The 22187-nt window shown below is 40.8% G+C and overlaps 1 protein-coding gene across 3 annotated transcripts in view; it reads left to right on the top strand.

Moving 5' to 3' along the window:
- ddr1 (discoidin domain receptor tyrosine kinase 1) overlaps positions 1-22187 on the top strand; it is a 56213-nt gene that overhangs the window by 17225 nt on the left and 16801 nt on the right. For 2 of the 3 annotated variants that reach the window (XM_077527948.1, XM_077527949.1), the window contains exons 2-8: positions 3089-3249; positions 6295-6400; positions 9402-9477; positions 10754-10906; positions 12888-13035; positions 16256-16358; positions 17343-17529. In XM_077527948.1, coding sequence (XP_077384074.1) covers positions 3147-3249; positions 6295-6400; positions 9402-9477; positions 10754-10906; positions 12888-13035; positions 16256-16358; positions 17343-17529 — 876 coding nt within the window. In that variant the 5' untranslated portion in view covers positions 3089-3146. Of the gene's footprint in view, positions 1-3088; positions 3250-6294; positions 6401-9401; positions 9478-10459; positions 10493-10753; positions 10907-12887; positions 13036-16255; positions 16359-17342; positions 17530-22187 lie in introns of all 3 variants that reach the window. The other variant, XM_077527947.1, reaches the window with a different exon arrangement.

Genomic DNA, 22187 nt, shown 5'->3' with positions numbered 1-22187 from the left:
TCACTTTTTACTACAGCACATTAAAGATCACTTGAAACCAGACGTGCTCCTAAAACGGCGTCTTAATGTCCTTACTAGGAACACGTGTACCTTTTTTTTTTTTTCTTTTTTTTTTCTTTTTTTTTTTTGCAAGGACTGACTCACAACAGCTGCCGCAACTGCCTTTATGCCCTCTTGCTCGCCCTCTGCACCCAAGCTTTTCATTCTTTCCAAGGCCGCGTGTCACCAAAGTTGTCATCGCCCCTATTGTTCCGTCATGCGCACACGTCCATGTCATTGTTTTCGGAATGAGAATCTGTGAATGCTCACAAATCCATCTGTTGAGTGCTGGTAAATGGGAACTGCACTGCAACTTTCTCATAGTCAGTTAAGAGCATCTTCAGTTGAAATGCTCAACTGCAAGCGTTTAAATCAGTGAGGCTCTGCAGACTTGAGGGGAGCTATAGGTTTGAAAGCAAACATGGTGAAGTGGCGTTTAGCTGTTATGCTGTACGCAGATCGAGTTACCTTGAAGTTTAATCTCCAAATATTATTTATTATCACATAATCAGTTTCGTTTTGTCAGAGAGATTGGTCACGTGACTGTTTTACCAGTCCGATGTCACTAATTAGTGACATTGGACTCCATTGGACAAATCAAATGGAACCAAGCAGTCACATGACTGCAGGGTCTCCACGCCGCGCTCCACACAGGAGCTCACCCACGACCCGAATGTGAATAAGCCATATGTAAAATGGATGCTTAGACTACAAAAAAAACATCAACAATCACGCGTTATCATCTGCGTCAGCCTCAAATTGTCCCACTCCACTTTGCAAAATGTGTGACTGTGGAACAAAACAAGCAGGTCAAGCGCAGCACTTGAATACAAATGGCAGTTTATCCAACCCAATCAGACATGATGACGTTGTCTGTTCCTCGCTATGAAAAGGCTCGTGAGCGTTCAAAAGCAACATGGAGAAAAGTTATTTTGCAGTGTTAACACATAATAGCACTAAAGATAAAAATGTAAGTTGGCAGAACTAGAATATTCTCTTCTTTGTAGAGGAGACATTGCTTTTCCTCAGTTGTTTGTCTGATGTTTTCAAGGTAGCCTTTTTTTTTTTTTTTTAAAAGACAGAAGTGACCGCCGCTCTGATTCCGAGTTAAGATGTGGCCAAAGTCCGAACTGTGAGTCGGACGCGCGAACGACAACACCACCATGCTCCCTCAGATTTTCTCCAAACAATTTGTCGTGTCTTCCCCAGTGCAAATCATCTTAGACAAAACCACTAAAATGCTAATCTCTTCGAATTAAAGCAGTTTTAAAGCATTAGCATAAGAATCATGCGGCGAATGCCTGAGCGTAAATCAGAGGGGAGGCTGAAGTCTGTTTTCCATACGTTCACCCTCGACGTCTCTTCCTCCTCCTCGGGCCGCTACAGCTGTGCGTCAGCTGTCGGCCGGCTCGCTCTCTACTCGAGGAGATGAAGTCGAGTTTCTGAGCCTCCGCCGGGAAGAAAGGCTGGCCTCTCTTTCGCTCCCAGCTGTCGTTCCCACTTCAGGCTTCCACTTTATCGTCTTTCCTCCTCCCCTCGCGCCACCACTGGACTCCGTCCGCGCGCACGTTTCACGAGGAAAATATGCGAGCTGTCAGCTGTCATGTCAGTTTGGCAACCTCGTCTTGCTGTTGTCTGACAAAAAGCAGTAAGTGTGAGACTAAACGATGGTTTTATGCTTGCAAAGAGGCTTGTTAAAGTCACAGAATTTCAAGCATTCGACGGCCCGTTCATCATGGATGGATCTTTTATTTTTCTGGACTTGTTTTTAATCTCTCCAAAGCTAATTTGCTGAGTCGCATAACCACCCTTGGCTGGATAAACCCGTCCAATTAAGTGGAGCAAGTTTGATATCAGCAATTTGGAAAACGGATGGGCTTCGCAAGTCCCGAGGCGAAAACATCCGGCAGAGTAAATGTCGTGCTAATTGTACCGTCCTCGCTAACTGCTGGAGTTCTTTTTCTATAGGCAGCAAAGCATCATTGTCACCCAGCAGGCCGCTGCCAAGATCGAAGAACAAATTAGCGCCTCAAAGTGGCTTTTGGCACTTTTGGCTTTGTGCTCACTCTTTGTTTACTTTGCTAAGCTCTGCAAACAAGACATTTTGGACCCAAACAACTGCGAGAAAATGACTTCTTACTGAGAGAATTATCAAAAGACTGTGATTGTGGCCAAGTAGTCAAGCACAATTTGTTCCAAAACAAACTCTTCATGTAGTATTTTGAGTATTTTAACAATTCCAACAGTCATAAAAGTAGCAAGTTTACCACTATACAGGGTGGGACTAATAACATTTATTAAGCGCGGTTAGGCAGTAAGGTTTCATTGTTATGGGTTTCAAGTTAGCGTTTTTGTGGTTAGCATCACAATAACTGCGGCCAAAAAAAAAGAAAAAAAAAAGCAACACATTTGTGGCTAGGCATGGGCCGATTATCAGTTTTATGGTTTACTGTGATTTTAAAAATATGATTGGCTGCTTGCAGAGTTGAGAAAACGAGCCACTTCTTTGAAGTTAATTGCCTCCAATTAATTTACTTCCACCGTCTCAGCGAGCAGAGAGGGGAGGGGTGAGCTGTTAGGAGGAGTAGGGAAGGAGCAAGATTAAAAAGACTGCAAAAACACGAATGCCCTTTTGCTCTGCTGACTCATGTGCATTGTCATTAAAAATATTGTTGCAGCGGGTACTAGTTAGCCCCAAGGACGGATCTGTTCTTAATATAGCTCACCAGTAATGGGGACACTGTGACTTACTAAGAAGAAGAATTTAAACAGAAGAATGTTCATATTTAGTTACTCCTTTCAACTTAACATTGTACATGTTTCTTCTGTTTTGTTTATAACTACAATTGTTTGTGTTCAATTGGGGAGGTAACAATTATTTTTTAAAAGGTCATTTTCGAGCTGTCATTTTAATACCGTGATGCCACAACATTACGCTTGTCATACACATCAGAATCTAATATCGGCCCATGCCTGCTTGATTTGATCGCATTAGTTGAACCGTTTCTGATGTTTCTTCTTTTTTTTTTTTTTTTTCCCTTGTTGTCAGGAATGCCTGTGGCCAGCAGTGCGTCTGCGGACAGGTAACCAGGCGTGCTGCTGCAGTCATGACGAGGCCGGCCGGGCGGCTGACTCCTTTCTCTGTGGTCACCGCCCTGGTGGTGGTGCTGGTGTCTTCGGTGGAGGAGCACGAGTGGCACTTCAACGCAGGTAGGACGAACCTCATCACGTCACACGGGGGAATACTCTATTTTTTTTTTTTTTTGAAATTGTGACAAGACTTGACTGATTGATGACTGATGCTGCTAACCAAAACAGCAGCATCTATTCAAGCAGGTAACATTACAAGTGGCAGTATGTCAAAATGGGTCTTTAACAACGATTCAGCTTGCACTTTAAAAATAGTTGGGTCAAAAATAACCCAATAACCCAATGGACCGATTCTATAACTTTAAGTCAAGAAATGGGTATTTTAGTGTAAAACGGCTCATAAATATTGGTCATATCCTTATTTGGGTCAAAAACATTGGGTCGTTTTTTATAAAACAACACAGAAAGTTGGGTCAAATTGACCCATAAAGTGGATCGGCCCATAAATACATAATTGGGTTACTTTTGACCCAACTTTTTTTAGCGTGTACACTCAATTATATGCGTTGTTTTTGGACAAAAGGCCCAATTTTTGACCCAAAGTTGGGTCAGATTAACCCAAGTAGTGGATTGGAGACAACTTTATCGGTTCTTTTGTACAAAATGACACAATTTTTTACCCAAAGTTGGTTCAAAATGACCTAAGTGGAGGATCTGACCCAACTTTTTGATTTTTTTTTTTTTTTTTTTTTTACAAAATTAGCTTTAAAAAAAATAAATAAATAAATGCTGAGTCAAACTGACAATCTGACTCCAATTTACATAAAATGAGGACAATCGGATCAACTTTCCAGGTTGTTCATATAAAATGATGCAATTGTTGACTCAAAGTTGGGTCAAATTGACCCCAGTAGAGGATCGGTCCATTTTTGACCCATAGTTTGGGTTATTTTTGACCCAACTGTTTTTAGAGTGTCACATTGTCTATCGCAAGACAAAAGTCTTTCGTCATTCACCTCCCTGGCACCCCCACGCTTTTGCATCCCTCCAATATTCTCCTCACACCGTCAAATCAGTGAGTCTCATTCCTGTAGTGTTATCAACAGGCTGCGCGGCGTGTTTTCTTCCTGTCTGCCAGCCAGTGGAGTGTAACAAGGGAGTGAAATCGTTCCCTCCCCCCGCTCCTCAGGACTGCTAATGCACAGCCACATTATGAAGTGTCAGTCAAAATATACAAGGGGGGGGGGGGTGGTTTGGGGGGGAGTTTGGGGCAACCAGGTGTATACAGCACTTTTGTTGGAAATGGCAACCAGAGTTTCACAAAAAAAAAAAAAAAAAGTCATTACACGGTTTGTTTGTTTCAAGCGCAATGCAACTGGAAAGTATTTGATATGATGTTAGGCCACTATAGGAAAACGTAAGTGAATTTGATGTCGGAGCAGACCACACTCAGTATGGCCAAAATGTTGATTTTTATTTGAGCCAATAACACCAAAAGAAGTGACGCAATTTGATGGCCTTCCCACGAATGAAGTTGAACGCGTAAAATGTGAAACTGTTGTTGCGTGTCAGTGCGACGAGGATGATTTAAAGACGCGGGCACCTGTTATAATGGGTGTGTGCGGCCTTTTTAACGTTTGCCACTCGGCTCCAAATTCCAACGGGGTGACTCAATGACAAGCGCCCCCTCTCCTCCCCCGTTGGTGTCCTGTCAGTACCCTTCCCTACTTTTATCGCCACCCCGACCCTCCCCTCGGAGCAAACAGCCTTCTCGTCTTTGTAATCCCACTCTATCAGGATCGTTTGATAATGTCTGCCGCTGGAACCGAGTCGACGCAGCCACCCGAGAACGCTCGCTTGTCTTCCGAGCGCCGGCGCCGGGCTTTCTGACGCTCCTTTTGTTCCCTGCGCCGCAAATTCTCCCCGGCGGGGCTCACTGTAACAGGAGCCGAGGCGGGTGGCACAAAAGGTGGAATGTGAAGAGTGTCGTCTTGGATGGGGCAAGTCACCTTCCTTCCTTCCTTCCCGGCGTATAATTGAGCGATTTAATTTCACGACATTAGTGTGCAGTTTGAGAGCTTCAGGTGTGCTGTGGGAATTTCTGAGAATTATTTATTTGCTACAAATACCATGAACAATTATGTGTTGAAATGACCAAAAATGCCATTAATCTTTTCCAGCCTCCCCAAATAACAACCAAAATTTTTATTTTTTTTTTGAAGACAAAGATGACACACTATATTTTACAAAAGCATACAGTAGATATAATAGATTAGATTTGTTTTTATTTTTATTTTTTTGACTGTAGACTCAGCTTCCTTTATCACATTCTCAGTACAGCAGCAATATGATTCTTCGCAGAGGATAAAGACTATCGATGGCTCATATAAAAAAAACAAAACTTCAACTCAACGTTATTTATAAAGCACTTTAAAACAAAATTTCTGTACTGTACATGAAACAGAATTCGGTCATGCAGTAAAGAATAAGATAAGAAAAACAAGAACACAGCAAACATTTTGTGAGTTTACAACTTTTTTTTTTTTTTTACAAGTTAATAAAGTTTACATCAGTAAATTAATAACAAGTAGGTGAGTGAATAAATAAATACATAAATAAATAGAATAAACATCAGATTCATAACACAAAAAAACAGCCGATGTAACTCATATTGTGCTTGGTGACTGTGCAGCATGTGACGAATTGAACTTTTTTTTTTTTTTTTTTTTTTTCCCCAGTCAGTAGCACTGTATGTCTATTACAGTAACATCAAATAGAACAGGGCACGCTCCAACAAATACTTCAGGTGTGGCTTTAACTTGCAGAGTTTTTATCAATGGCAGGAATAAGTGAGCATGTTTGACGGGAATATTTTATCCCTTCCAAATAAATCCGAGCAGAATGGGGGAAATTACAGTCAAATTTATTGCAGGGTTTGGAATTCTCTTGCCGTGCAGCACCAAAGTCCCCCAGTTTTCCCAACAATGACATAACAAGGCAAATGTTGCGTGACCAATGAAGATGCTAGGAATGGAGATATTCAGTTCCTCCGCCTGCTTAAGCTCTTTGCTGGTAGCAATGTGCCTCATGGCGCTTTTTCTTTTCTCTTTTTTTTTTTTTTTTTTCCTCTTTTTATCTCCGTCGCCTTCCTGTCTGCATCTGCAGCCGCTCAGTGTCGTTACGCCCTGGGGATGGAGGATGGCAGCATCCTAGACTCTGACATCACCGCCTCAAGCGCCTGGTCAGACTCTACCGAGGCCAAACATGCAAGGTCAGTGAGTTGAGACAGGATTATTCATATTCACTGCCTTCAACTGCTTTTACGTAAATAAACAAGGTTTTTAATTAACGTGTTTGTGTGTTTTGCAGGTACTCTGAGTGATGTATATACATTTGAATCAGTTACAAAGGAAACTGATGAGCAATATTGGGTGGGTCTACTGGAGAAAAAAAAAACTGAAACGTAGTTTTAGACAAAGGAAGGAAGGATGCAAATTAAAGAGTAGGAGAGGAAGGAAGTGAGGGGCACCTTGGAGTGAAGGTAAAGAAGGAAGGAAAGAAGAAATAGTAGGTCTCAGGCAGAAGGCAGAAAAGCAGCTTTGAGCAGGCTGTAAGGACACATGGATAAAAAAAAAAAGCAGGTGTGAAGGAAGGAAGGCATACACATGGATTTAAGTGAAGGTGAGGAAGATGGGAGAATGTCAGGACAGGAGAAGGAAGGCAAAAATGCCAAGAAAAAAAGTGTAAAGAAAGAAAGAAGGAAGGACGGAGGGAAGGAAGGAAGAAAAAGTCGCCCAGGTCTGGAAGGAAAGAGAGAATGGAAAGACACTGGGAAAAAAAATGTCTGGAAGGAAGGAAGGCAAAGTCGCCAGGAAGGAAAGAACAAAGGAAGGAAAAGTCGCCAAGAAGGAAGAAAGGAAGGAAAAGTTGCCAGGAAGGAAGGAAGAAAGGAAGGAAAAGTCACCAGGAAGAAAGAAAGGAAGGAAAAGTCGCCAGTCAGGAAGAAAGGAAGGAAAAGTCCTCAGGAAGGAAGGACTGAAGGAAGGAAAAAAAAGACACCAGGAAAGAAGGAAATGTTGCCAGGAAGGAAGGAACAGTTGCCCAGAAAAAAAGTCTTTGATATAGAAAGCAGGAAAAAAGGAAGGTGATTGGAAGTTTGCTTCAGCGAAGAAAATGTGGGGTACAAATGCAAAACTAAAAAATTCAGAAGGAAAGAAGAAAAAAAAAAAAGATGCTGGGGGAAAAATGTAAATATAATCAAACATTTTTGACAGTGTATTCCTTTTGGCGACCTTGTATATTTATTGCCGTTTCCACCCACCAGCAGCAGCAAAACAAGGCAAACCTTTCAGATGATGACATTGGAACCTTGTGTGTTTATTTCCGCTAACTGATGCGTCAAGTGTTTCAATTCATTCATCGGCAGGTCTGCTCAGCATCTCGCAAATGTTTTTTTATTTTTTATTTTTTTTTTATTCCAACTAATGCGCTGCAATGAAACCGGATCATGTATGGTCACTCCCGCCCCCATCCTAAAACAATTTGTCTGAAGCTTATTGTGACAGAAGATGACTCGGTGTGCGTTTTTGTAATGACATTAGCTACTTATCTGTCTGCCAGGACGGCCGTGAGAGCAGGTTAGGCCCCGCAAGGCACTCTAATAACCACGCGTAGGAGCGATACCACCCGTGTGTGTGGGAAGAGAGCTCAACCACGTGAAAATGATTATTAGCCGCGGTGCTCTCGAGGGGATACGGGTGGGACGGCGAATAGCGAGACGGACGGACACAGTGGCGGATGCACGGCAAAGCCAACATGCCAGGACGAATCGGTGCTAAAAGCACGAGAAGACCTTTTGAATGAGCTAAGTGAATATGGCTTTGTAAACATATGATCAAATCAAATGCTATATGACCGAACTCCATTGATTTTGATGAACTCATTCACTCCCAGCCATTTTCACGGAAGCAATCCCGTTCGCTCGCGGCTGTTTTACTGAATTTGGACTGATTTTGCAAGGCCCACAGAATATTGCGTTCTATTGCTATAAAAGCATGGAACCTATCAAAAGAAAGCTTAGCGTCTCTTCTTTCATCAGGAAAAAAAGTATGTTTCCATCTGTTTCCGTTTTGCAGCAATTAGCATTAGAAGAGAGCTAAGTTTCATCAGTTTTCACAAATCTATTTAAAATTGTAAGTAATTTAGCTTTTTTTCCTAGTTGGCCCTGGTTGATCTCCTTTGCTCTGCTGCCATCTGCTGTCCGTTTGTGTAATAACTACCATTTCTCCAACCGTTCTTTGCAGTTGAGAGGCTGCATCAAAGCCTTCTGTATGCTTTAGCATAAAAAAGAAAAACGTATAAATACGTCTTTGGGACACTTAAAACATTAAAAGAAAAATGTATTTACACGTTATTGGGAGCAAATGAGTTAAGTCGGATTTTTCATTTGTTGGCCTGTGATGTGTTTTTGTCAAATTTACAGAGGTAAGCCATTCGAGTTGATTTCGCGGCTAATGTCAATATGTGGATTTTTGGCTCGAGTCTGAACTCGTATCTTTATTAAGTTACGTGGAAGAAAAGTACATTTTGTAGCTTTCGAATACGTTGGTTATTATTTCTTCATCGCTGTATCTTGATATTAACTTTATGTTGTGCACCCACCCCTCACTCCCCTTTAAGCAATATAACGCATTCATGCAGTATTGACGCCCCAGCCCTGCTCATCTTTCCATCAGGGCCCTTTTAATGTGTATGTGTGTGAAATCATCCGTCCGTTTCCTGCCGCATGAGCTCACCATCTGAAGGGAGCAGCATCCCTGTCTGCATGACGCCATCGTCGTAATGATTTTTTTTTGCTTATAGGTGGTCTGAGCAACGCGTTGGGAGTCCTCGGAGGAATAGTCGTGCTGGAATTGTCTTGCGAGTGCGCGCGCGGTGGCCCGAGAGGAGCCGTTACAACACACGAGTGCAGCTCACCTCATTTCCTCTTCTTCTTCACATGCGCATGTGTTGCGCACATTTTGACATTTTCCCCAGCTCGAGCGTGTTTGCAGACAACGTTGTCAGTTTACATGTGGGCGTCTTCTTTTCTTGCTGCAGAATCCATTATTATGCGCCCCCGTTTTTTTTTTTTTCTACCAAAACGCTCGCTTTTCACCGGCGCGTGCTGCAGGCATTGCCGTGGGAGCGGTCCAAGTTTAGCGGTTTTTTATTACATCCGGTGCTTTCACTATGTCAGCTGCTGTAAACGAGAGCTGTGCGTCCATCTGCAGGTTGAGCACCGGAGAAGGGGACGGAGCTTGGTGCCCCGCGGGCGCCGTCTTCCCCGATGGATCGGAATATCTCCAGGTTAGCAGCGCCGCTCCCCCCCAGCTCAATTTTTGATTTATAATCGCGCTCGCTTTGGAAAACGCACAGTCCAACTTCTATAAGTCCATTGTGGCCACAACTTTCTGGAAAAATACACACGCGAGCCTTTTGTAGCTTGTACAGGATGACTGAAGTTTTCTGAGCGTGAATATTAAAAGTAGTGTTGATACCAATACTGCATTAAAACAGTGGTATCTGTATCGGTGACTACTCACAAGGAACATGCCGATACCATTAATTCCAAAGCTAATATAGGATTTTGGATTCAGCATCTTGTGTCTTGCTCGTGTACGACATTCACTGATATGCGACATGCTCACTGCATGCCAATCTAAGATATCCTATTGGCCCTTGAATCCTCTGAACCAATGGCAGGACAGCTTTTTCATGATGAGGAAAAAAAAACAACCTTAGGTATCGTTATGGTATCGGTATCAGCCGATACTGCAAAGCTGGGTATCGGAATCGGTATCGGGAGCCAAAAGCGGTATCGGAACAACACTAATTAAAAGTCAACATACTTTGGTTCAAATGCTGGATGACTTTGACGTGACCACAAAAATGACAGGAAAAGCCAACTAGAACACCTGAACTTTATTAGGAGTTACTCAGAGAAGGAGTGGTGTCAAAGTCCGGTCCTCGAGGGCCAGAGTCCTGCATGTTTTAGAGGTTTCCCATGTTCAACACAGCTGATTCATATTGAAGATCATCCACAGGAGCCTGATAATAATCCTGATCAGGTGTGTTGGAGTAGGGAAACCTAAAAAACAAAAAAAAACAAAAACATGTAGGACTCCGGCCCTCGAGGACCGGACTTTAACACTGGTGCTTTAAAGGGATACTTGAGCGATTTTCAGCAGTGAAAAGTTAATATTTTGCCTGTAATGAATGTGGTAACTTCATTATTTTTCATGTAGGCCTACAATTAGTACCTTTTTAAAAGTAATTTTTCTACTTGCAGTCGACTAATGATGACATCACCTGTGCTGAGGAAGTAGGTAACGACTAATCTTTTTTTTTTTTTTTTTTTTCATATGGTATCCACCATGTTTATATAATCAAAGAGTGAAAATGCTCAAAATCAGCTGGCACTGACGGGGTTGTTTTTTTGTTTTTTTGGATAACGTTTGGCAGTCAAAGGGTCACAAAAACATCCTCATTTGAACAGGGGTGTGTAGACTTTTTATATCCACCTGCTTCTGTTTCCACTCCATCTTGAAGCTAAACTAAACTGATTCCGGTTTTTTTCCTTCAGGTGGACCTTCGTAAGCTGCACTTCGTGGCCCTGGTGGGTACGCAGGGTCGCCACGCCGACGGGCACGGCCAGGAGTTTGTCCGGAGTTACCGCCTGCGCTACTCCCGCGACGGCGTCAAATGGATCACATGGAAGGACCGCTGGGGCCAGGAGGTAAGGACACAATTTCATGTTGTAGCTTGCAGGGCTTCATATTTGTCTTTTTTTTTTTTCTTTTTTTTTTTCTTTTTTTTTTTTTTTTTAATTCCTCTCTTATGACTTTGGGAGAGAAGCCGTGCCATGTTGTAACAAAAGATCCCAGTGGGGCCTTTTCAGCCCGATACAATGACACACCTGTGCTGAAAGCAGCCTTTGTTTGGCTCCCTGTCCAATATTTTTCTTTCGCGATCGGCTCCTGGCCGAGCGTTCACGTTGTGCGCTCCACAATGGGGGATTAGACCTCCAGCAGCAACGGTTTTAAGAAGGCCGCTGTTATTTTGAGGCCGCCTCAGCAAACTCTCGAGACTGTGCACCAGTGTCAATCTTTGCACAAATGCTGCAACTGCAAAAATTTGGCCTCAGGCCTTGACTCTCAGATCAGTCAGCATGTCGGAGGCATTTTTTTTTTTAGCTTTTCTGCGATTTTAAGATCATAACGTGGCTTGAATGGCAAGTCCACGAGTGTACACAATAGTGCCCTTGCGGTGAGTTTGCCGTTTTGTAGTGTTTGAATGTGTAGTGGGGAGGAGATTTTTTTTCATTTTTTTATTTTTTGTTTGCAGTTGTCAAAATGTGATAAAAGTTGAGTCTATTAACTCAGTCACTCCCCCAACCATTTTGACTGAAGCAACCCCCTTCGCTCCCTTTTAACTGATTTTGCAAGGCCCACAGAATATTGAGTTCTATCGCTAGAAGAACATGGAACCTACCAAAAGAAAGATTAGACTCTCTGCTTTCATCAGCAAAAAAAGTATGTTTCTATCTGTTTCTGTTTTGCAGCAATTTGCATTAGAATATGCTATGTTTCATCATGATTCACAAATCTGCTTAAAACAGTGGAGAAAAGAGTGTTTTTGCAACATGGCCCTGGTTGATCTCTTATACTCTGCTGCAACCTGCTGGTCGTTTTTGTAATAAATACCATTGCTTCAAGCATTTTCTTCAGTACAGATGCTGCATCGAAGCCTTCTTTAAGCTCTAGCATGAAAAAAACAACCCAAAAACGTATAAATACATCTTTGGGAGCATGGTAATATTCAAAATAGAACGTATTGATACGTTTTGGGAGCAAATAAGTGAATCGATGATGTCATTATGTTTTCAACACAGTACAGCAGCCCACAAACTTTGTTGCGCAGGTAATAAATAAAATTAAAATTAATTAAATTAATTAATGTATTCAATTGATTAATTAATGTAATTAAAGTTACAATTAAATGATTAAAAATGCACCTCATAATTACACTAATTGCAGTTATTAGTGTGAGTCCTGCACATGTTTCTCTTCAATAAACCGTACATTCTCAACCTGTTAAACACAGTGATACCGGCTGGAAACACGTTACTCAGTAATAGCTGCCAATTCAAATAGCTAGTCATCTAACTCATTACTGTATCTTTTATAGTAGTCTGATTAAAGTTACTTTTGAAGACTTTATTAGGACAATTGAACCTAGGCTGTAGCAACATGCATTATGGGATGAGGTCATCTACGCTTCGACCGTCTGGGGAGGGGCTGACGCCACGGATGCGCCGATTCATTTTCGCTTCACGTTGACGTCTTGCGCGTACAAACCAATAAAGGAAGTAGAGACGTTCTGTTTGAAGATGGATATTCAGTGCCTATAAGTTGAGTTTAGACAGCTAAAGATGAAAATATTAAGGTTAAGGACAACGTGTTATATCTAGCTTTTAAAAAAAAAATAAAAAAATAGTATTTGGAGTCACAACATGGTACATTCAAGGTTACAAAGTCCCAACAGGTTGTAAAGAACGGAGCTGCCACTAATGCAGGAGGTCCCTGAAATTTTTTGTTCTATTTATAAACATTGAATGGGTGAATGTTTCCCAACACAACCTAAAACTAACAAAAACAAAATGGCAAGTAATGATGTGTATGAGAATGAATATTTATATTTATGCTTATTCCCCCAAGGTGGTGTCCGGGAACGAGAATACCTACGATGTTGTCCTGAAGGATCTGGGCCCCCCCATCGTGGCCCGCATGGTGCGCTTCTACCCGCTGGCCGACAGGGTCATGAGCGTCTGCCTTCGAGTGGAACTGTACGGCTGCGTGTGGGCGGGTAAGCGGCTGCCATGTGACCTGACTTCGATAATTAATTCATTTAATTATTCGTGGACTTTTTTTTGCCTTGATTATTCCTAGTTTTGTTTTTGTTGTTGCAAAATGGTGGTTGTCAATCTTTTTTTTTTTAATTTTTTTTTACTTTTTTTTAAAATTTTTTTATTTTTTTTTATTTTTTATTTTTTTTCTCTAAATGATAGCTCAGTATTATTCATTTGGCAGCCTTCCCGAGTCAACATGTCATCAATTGTTTTTTTTTTTTTTTTTTTTTTTCTTTTTGTGCGCGTGCGCTTGAATTCACCTTAACCGGATACTTCAAAGCTCCACCAGAGCACCAGTGTTGTCAGGAGACCAGAGGAAGAATCAAAGGAAGGAAAGATGAAGCAAAGTGAAATCCAACACCAACCAGGCCCCTCCCTCCACCCACAAAGTTACAAATCCGAAATCTTTCAGCCATCCCAGATGCATCTGAATTCCAACATGATTAGGGAGATATCAAGAGCCCAGAGGAACGATTAAAGGAAGGATAGATGAAGCAGAGTGAGATCCACAAATGCCAACTATTATCACTCTAATCTGATCAAGATCAATCATGCTGGCCAATGCACCTAAAAAGATTAGCAGATTCTTTAACCAATCAGATCACAGAAATGAAATGTTGAACATGTTTCTTCAATTCAAATTCTGTGGACTAGCATGAGCTGAATCTGGATAATCCGCACGAAACTACAGAGGAGGGCAAAGTGTGCTGATATTTTGAGAGTACTCACAGTAGCCAAAAATATCAGACTTTACATGTCGAGTAGACCCGAGTAAGGTTCCAATGGCTCGTCGTGAAGGTGAAAAATGATTTAGTCAATAACAATGATTCCAACTGGTTTTTTTTTTTTCCTCTTCCCCGCCATCCGTCCCATGCTTTGCTTTTGAGAGATTGCATCAAATTTACAGGCAAGAGGCCGTCTGCCAGCACGAGTGTCTGCCCTCTGATGAATGGCGTTGCCGCGCGCGATCCCCCGAGCACTCACTGTATTTATGAGCGCTCGCCTCCTCCGCAGTCACGTCCCACCTCCCTCGTTCATCACTCGGCCGGGCCGCCTCTACATCAGGCGCTGTCGCGCTCTTGTCTTTCGGGAGAGCGTCTCATTAAAGTTTTTTTTTTTTTTTTTTCCCCCCCTTCTCCTAAACGGAGTCCGAGCCGGGGCCACTCCTGATTGTCTGCAGCTGGGAGATTAGCCATATTACACACTTAATATAGCCGCTTTTTGCAGCAATCAGCACGCGTTGAGTGGGTTTGTTTGGGGGGGTCACTTCTGATTGTCTGGAGCTGGAGATTAAGGTTTATTTATAGTCTTAATATGCCCGCTTTTTTTGCACCAATCGGCACACTTCAAGTGGGTTTGTTACAGTTTGCGGTGGCATGTGACGAATATTGTTGAGTCACTGCTTGCTTTCTTTACTTTCTGTCTCGCAAAAGTAATAAACCATGCAGACGAAACTTGAAAACTGAAATGATGTCTTTTCCAGCTAGAAAAGGCACAACATCCTTCATCAAAAAAATTTAATTCATTCAGTAGCTGCTTGTTTCTGGGCTGAATTTGTAGGATTGCTATTGGGAAAATAGTTTTTGTGCTGCAGAACCTCAGTTTTCGTATGGCCTCGTGTTATCTAACCTGGAAATAGCCTTGCAATAGCAGTCAAAATCCAGTAAAACAGCCGGGTGCGAAGGGGGTTGCTTGACTGAAAATGGCTGGGAATGAATGAGTTAAAGTTTTAGTTGGAATATCAATTATTTCCTTTGGGAAATAATGCTTCAGTTTTTGCAAAAAAAAATTTTAAGTCGTTGAGTGTTTTTTTTTTTTTTTAAATTAATCACAAACATCAAGGTTCCCTAGTACTTCGATTTAAAATGTCAAACACATAGCAAAACTCTTTTCAGGAGGCAAGTTTCTTCCAAATTTTGATATTAAACATCTGTTTTGTTCATTCGCTGCCAGCTTTAATCATCAAAATTACAGAAAATAAAATCATGAATTATTTCACTCTGCTTAGTAAGAATTGTAAATGAATGAGTTTCTATATAAATCTGTGAAACCTTGTATGTCCTTTCACCAGTTATGTTAAACTTGAGCGCATTATATTAAAATTGATTTGCATCTTGCACCCCCCCCCCCCCCCCCAAAAAAAAACAACAAAAAAAAACCCTCCAAAGTCCAACAAATGGAAGAATCAATTTCTGTCAAAAATGTAAAAATGAGGTGCACTTATGTAGCACTTCATAAGTTCAGGAAGCCATCTTCACGTATCTCATTCAGAAAATTTACATATACAGGGTTTTTCCTGGCTCAAATTGAGGCCCTGACTATGATGGGTGACTACCGATACCAGATATCAGTATCGGTGCCAATATCAGTCTTATTTTAAGGTATTGGTACTCGCGGCGGTGACTGATAACATTATGAGCCGCCCTCCTGCAGCCATTTTATGATCATGGACTAGAAATTAGAAATTATATGAAATACAAAGTTGTCCATTAATTTTTTTTTATGCTTTTTTTTTAAACTACAATCATTAAAAATTAATCCTATATTAAATTGTAAATATAGTTTAGTTTTAGTTTGTGTATTGTATATACTGTGTCTTTATGACTTTGGCGATCGCAACCAGGAAATGGGCGTATATTAAAGCTAAAAAAATAAAATAAAAATAAATAAAAAGCCGTTTCTTCTTCGCTTGTTGCTCCAGGTCTTTCCGGTGCACTGCTGTTGACATAGCGCCTCCATAATGGTGCAACACTGCAATGGCAGTTAAAATGCGTTCCTGCCGAGCTCCATCAACACAGCTGTGTTGAGCGATATCAATGGCTCAGGCTGGAGGTGGCCGCCTCTGAATTTAAATAAACAGGAAAAACCCTGTAGTGATAAATGGAGCAGCTTTTTCATGCTTCATATATCGTAATGTAACTTACTAAAAAATAAATAAATAAATGCACTTCAACAGTAAAATGAGCCGAACAAGGCAAATATTATGACAGGAATCGTTCATTATGTGCTTAGCCTGATGAACTCATCCGTTGAAGAGTGCATGTACCCGAGTAACGGAGCCTTTGGTTTGTTTGCCTAGTTTAAAAACCCAACGCTCGCCGTTTTTCCCCGCCTCGCTGATTGCAACTGAATCGTCGGATCAGCATTTGCACCCACTTTCTCTGTCATTTCTCTTAGATGGCTTAAAGGCGTACACGGGCCCGGTGGGCCACGTCATGAATCTGTCGGGCTTGCCCGTCTACCTGAACGACTCCACCTACGATGGCAGCACAGAGCACGGGTGAGTAGGAAGTACATGTGGTCAACTGTAAAATGGGAAAGGGGAGAAAGGGCGTGATCCCCAGCCAGCTCTTTGCACGTTGAAAGGGGGTGACCCGCTGTGTTTTTAGTAGTTGCTGAGGGATTTCGAGGCACGTTTCCTGGCCGTAATGTTTTGGCAGGCCGCTAGGATTCGTGGAGAGGTCGCGCTCGCTCAGGCTGTGTGGTTCATGGGCCCAAAAATGTTTTGCTTATGAGTAAGCGAACACCTTTTTGATGCGATCCAGACGCATTCTTGCGCACACGTTATGTTCATGGGAGACGGGAGAGGCCCTGTGACCTTGCCGTCGTGTTTGTGTGTACATACCAGGGTTATTACAGTTTTGGAATTTTCATTTTAGTAAGTTCTTATTTTGTTTTTGTTTTTCATTATTTTAATTGGTTTTCAGGGTGGTCCTGTTAGTTTTGTATTAGTTTTATTTATTTAATAAATGCTTAGTTTTAGTTAGTTTCAGTATTAGTTTTAGTTTAAAAAAAAAAAGTGTATTACTTGTGCGCAATATTTAAAAAAAAAACACCCATCGAAGAGACATTATCTGAAGATACTTTTCTACTGGCTGTTGCTATAGACGACGTCACTTCTGTGTGATACACTTTGAAACGTCCTGATTCCAGTTCATATCAAATTAAATGTCCCGTACTTAAAATCATATTTAAAATCATCCCCAAAGGCTCATGCATTAAATTGATTACCAAAGACTAAAACGAAGGACATTTGTGCTATAATTATAGTTTTAAAAAAAATAATTTTCGTTTTTATTTTATTTTGTTAACAAAAATGTTTTTTTTTTATATTTTAGTTAGTTTTTCCTTAGTTTTAGTTAACTAAAATAACATTTTCCAGTTGTTTTTTTACTCTCAAAGATCTCAGATTTCACTCAATGACTCGCCCAGCCCTTTATTGTGTATACGTTGTTGAGCCTCCGACACTGTTATGTTGGCGCAGGGTGCAATTCGGCGGCCTGGGTCAGCTGTGCGACGGCGTCCTGGGAGGAGACGACTTCATGGAGAGCAAGGAGCTGCGCGTGTGGCCCGGCTACGACTACCTGGGCTGGAACAGAGACGTCCTCGGCAAGCCCAGCGTGGACATCGAGTTCCACTTTGAGAAGCCTCGCGTGCTCCGCGTCATGCAGGTAAGGCGCGACGGCGGGTCAGGCTGTGCCTGGGGATGCTTCTGTTTATATTCAGAAAAATGGGGGAAATGAATGAGTGGTGGGCTGGCACTGCAGAGACTCATCGAGTAGACTTGTATGACTGTATACATTGATTCAAAAGACGATTTTTCATCATGTCATCTTTTAAATCTGCTATTCAAAGGTCTTAAAAATGTCACATTTAAAAGTCAGTGCAGTCGTAACAGTACAAGGAGTCCTCGAGTTACGTCGGAGTTGCGTTCCTACGCTAGCGATGTAACACAAATTTCCCCATTCAAGTCAATATTTACATCAAAATAATTTGCATAAAATATCTAAAATACTTTCAAATAAAAAATAAGATGCTGTACTTACCATTACTGCTTAGAGGTGGATGGAAAAGAAGGCGGGGAGACTGATGTGGGAGTATCTTTAACAATCATCTGTCCCCACTGAATTTTTAATGAAAATACCACTAACCAACCCTCTCCCATGTTTTATGAGAAAGTAATTATGTTCTATAATATATACTTTATATATAAACATACAAATAAATAGAATTTCAAAAAATGAAACACTTCCTCTTGCAATGCGCATTGCGCGCCTCCTTCTGGTGTGCACATCTTGGCCACTGGGGGCAGTATAAGACAAGGATAAACGATACTGAAGGCTCAGCTCTTCCCACGTGTGTTTGTGCCTTTAGATGCTAATTGTTAGCTAGGTGGTTATGGAGTTAGTATGTTTGTTATTTAAGGTAGCTGTAGCTATGTTGTTGTTTGACAGTGTCAGTAACCTTCAGGTGAGGGTGGCAATAAAGGATATTTACACATTAATCAGTAAAAATGTCAGACAATATTTTGTGTAATATGAAAATCTAAAATATGGCAGCATTTCTTAAAATGTCAATATTGTGTTTATCCTGCCATACGTGAGGTCTTAAATTTGATCGGAGTGACCTTTTATAGATGCTCCGTTAACTATTTTTAATGTGCAGATTTATGATGGGCATCGCCATTTTGTTTGTTCTTTTTGCCTTTGGGTGTGTTGTTAGGTAGTAAACGTCGCCATTTTATGGAATGCCGCATAGTCGCAAGCAAGTATTGAGCTGGCTTTGTCTTGAGAGAGAAAATGAAGTCGAATCCTCTAATTATCCCTCAAGAGGGGGAATTCGGTTTGCCACCATTCTCACACTCCCATTGCGCGCACACACACATGTAGGGGGGAAATGCTTATTTATACTTTCTGAGGCATCCGCCATCCAAAATGTCAAAGATGACATCTTAAATCCCTTTTTTTTTTTTTTTTTTCCCCCCCCCCCCACTTGAATTGGATTTTTTTGCGATCCCACTGGAACCTCTTTGTCTGTTCAGCGACGTATTTTCAAACCGAACGTGCTGTACCTTGGCGATGACATCGCTCCCCCGTTCAATTTCCTGTCTGCATTCGCTCGCATCCCCACTCGGGGCGCAAGTGCCCCCCCCCCAAAAATAAATGATTTGTCTCCAGATGTTCTTTGTAGCGCCACCAACTCATTTCCACTTTTGGGGGAGCGCATGACCCCAATTGAATTGCGCAGAAACTTGATGCATGCATAAATCGAGTGTACTCATGAATAAACCACTTTTATGGAGCGTCTATAAATATGCATTATTGTTATTAAGCACTTGCAAAATGGTTTCCGTGTGTTAAACACAGATAAGGGCGCTGACAAAAAAAACAAAAAAAAACATTTTTTTTAAATTCATTTAAATTAAGGCTTTGATCTGATAAATGAATAACCTCATTACGCTAAGTCAAGCATCACGGCGAGCTAATGGGAGTACACGAGGCTAATGCTTTATTTATGGCTCTAATGAAGCTCTGCACACACTCCGGCAGGTCATGTGATCCACGCAGCCTCCAAAATACACAAAAAGGGCGTGAGAAATTACGACCTCATGCGTGAAGCATATCGTATGCGTATATGTCCAAATTAGGGTTATTATAGTTTGGGAATTTTCATTTCAGTTAGTTTTCGGGGTTGTTCTGTTAGTTTTTATTAGTTTTAGCTATTTAATAAATGCTTTGTTTTAGTTAGTTTCATTATTAGTTTTAGTTTTTTTTTGTTTTTTTTAAATGTGTATTACTTGTGCGCAATATTTAAAAAAACAACAACATGGGAACGACGTCATCAGACGGTGCTTTTCTATTGGCTGCTGCCAGATGATGTCACTTCTGTGTGACACACTTTCAAACGTTTTTTTCCGGTTAATCTCAAAATAAATCTACTTAAAATCACATTTCAAATCATCGCCAAAGGCTCATGAATTAAATTAATTACCAAAGACTAAAATGAAGGAGAAGTTTTAGTTTTGTAAACATAAAATGTAGAATCAGTTGGTTTTCATTTTTTTAAAAGTATTTCCGTTTTTATTTCGTTAACGAAATTGTTTTTGGAATTTTAGTTTGGGTTTTTTTTCTAACTAAAATTAACTAAAATAACCTTGGTCCCCTCCAAATATAGTCAATTTTCACTTTTTATAAAAATAATCAGTTCCTCATAATTTGTACCCACTTTCTCTGCTTTAAAATATGTTTTGCAAAGTCATTTGGTAAAATTTGGTGATGAGGTTTGTACATAATTTTAGTGTGATGATATTCCAAAAATTCATTAAATTTTAAGGAATTTCATTGTGTAAATATTGGGTTTATTTGATATCCATGTATCAGTTTCCATTAATAATTTGAACTCGACTCTACACTGACATAAAGAAAGAGAGAGAAAAAACAACATTTTTAGCAGTTACATTGGAATTTGTTATTGATATTGTGACCATAAGGCGATTATGCTTCTAGGCTCACGTAATAAATGCCTCTACCTTGGTAAACGCTATCCAGCGACCTTCCCATTAGCGAAAATGTGCTATTTTCATAACCTTCATTTACAATGAAAACAATTTCCAGCTAACCCCCGAAATAATCACCATTACTTTTGATTACCAACTCGTACTTGAACCCGTGTGAGAAGATTGTGTCCCGCCCTTGTTGAAACAAGATTTTTTTTTTTCTGGCGTTTTTTTTACGATCGTCCCATTATGTTCCTCATTCGCCGTGTTATTGTAATAAATCCTCAAATTGTACACGCATTGTTTTTAATGGCGCGCCACCTCTTTTCCTTCTAATGCTTCCCCGGGTGTTTTACTCCCAAGATCAGGCTGTTTCCTGGATTTTCACCAGAAGGGGTTTCCGCCATGACGTCGGGGATTTGTTAGGAGTGGGAACGCGAGCTCCATGCTAGCAAAGTTACTTAACATGTACCCGGTTAACTCGGACACAGTCGAATGTGACCTCGCGTGTGTGTGTTAACCTGCACTTCCTTCAACACAGTGTATTGCGTTTTGTTTTTGTTTTTTTTCTTCCCCTCGGGGAGTGTTGGGGTGAGGGGGTGTCACGAAGCTCTAGTTGTGTCCGTTGGGATTCTATTGAAAGCAAAGCGGTGCGACGTTGGGCTCAAACACGCACGTGTGCCGAAAGAACGGCTGGCAGGCAAGCTCGACATGTGGCGCAACTGACAACATCTGGATCCACTTCCAGGTTGACAGGCTGGGAATGAAGTGGCAGGTTTACAACGCGCCACCTCCGTCATCGGTTACATTTGTGTCGCCAACGTGGACACGTTTCACCCCTCGGGGGGCTCATTTCGTCTTTTTGAATCTGTTTGTAGCCGCAAAAGCGCAACGGATATTATCAAGGCAGATGAATCTACTACACTAATTGAATGAGTCAACTCCGGGATCAAACTGTCACCTTCATTAAAACATATTTACGCACACTTTAAACACACTCTGAACTTTAATGACCGATGAGGAGGGAGTTTAAAAAAAAAAAAAAAAAAAAGTGAAATTAGCTGCCGCACAAGTGCAAGAAGATGTTGAGCAGTGAGTGGGTCAATATCACAAAGTGCCTTTTGATGTTCGCGTTAGAAACACTCGGCAGACTAATGAAACCCTCCCTCAGCTTTTATCACAAGTGGATAATTTTTATTTATTTATTTATTACATTTTCATTGGATGTTGTACGTGATTTGGGCATGTCCAATACAGTTCCCTGCTGATTTAAACGTATACTAGTGTTCATTTTGTCTGCCATTTTTAAATTTAGTCTCACTTTCAGTCCAACTTCAGTCACGCTTGTTAGTTTGGATTATAGTTAGTCAATCTCATCCCATTTTTATTTAGTCCATTTTTAGTTGACTATATATCTAGCTTTTTAGTGTTTATTTTAGTCCAAGAACACGTAATTTTATTTGACTAATTTTAGTCAATAAAAACTGTCAGCGTTTTAGTCAGGACAACCATTTTTACATGGTATGTTTTTTGTTTTGTTTTTTTTTGTCAGTAGATTATATTGAACCTTTTTGGTTCTAAAACTATTTCACATCAAATTTTCTGATCTTTTTGATGAAAAATAACTTTACAGACAATTACAGTGGCTATTATGGCTCCATGTTATGAGCTAGCAAGTTAGCCAGCATTAGTTAGCGGTTGCATTAGCATTATTTTGGAGCATTAGCATTTGGATTAATGTTAAGTTCTAACTATAATTTACCTTTTTTTTTTTTTTTTTTTTTTTTTTTTTTTTTTTTTTTTACAGATGTAGATGTAAGATTTTTTTTTCGC

This window comes from Festucalex cinctus, chromosome 7 (genome assembly GCF_051991245.1).
Source record: "Festucalex cinctus isolate MCC-2025b chromosome 7, RoL_Fcin_1.0, whole genome shotgun sequence".
Lineage (NCBI taxonomy): Eukaryota > Metazoa > Chordata > Actinopteri > Syngnathiformes > Syngnathidae > Festucalex > Festucalex cinctus.
This window is presented reverse-complemented; position numbering and strand designations above follow the sequence as displayed.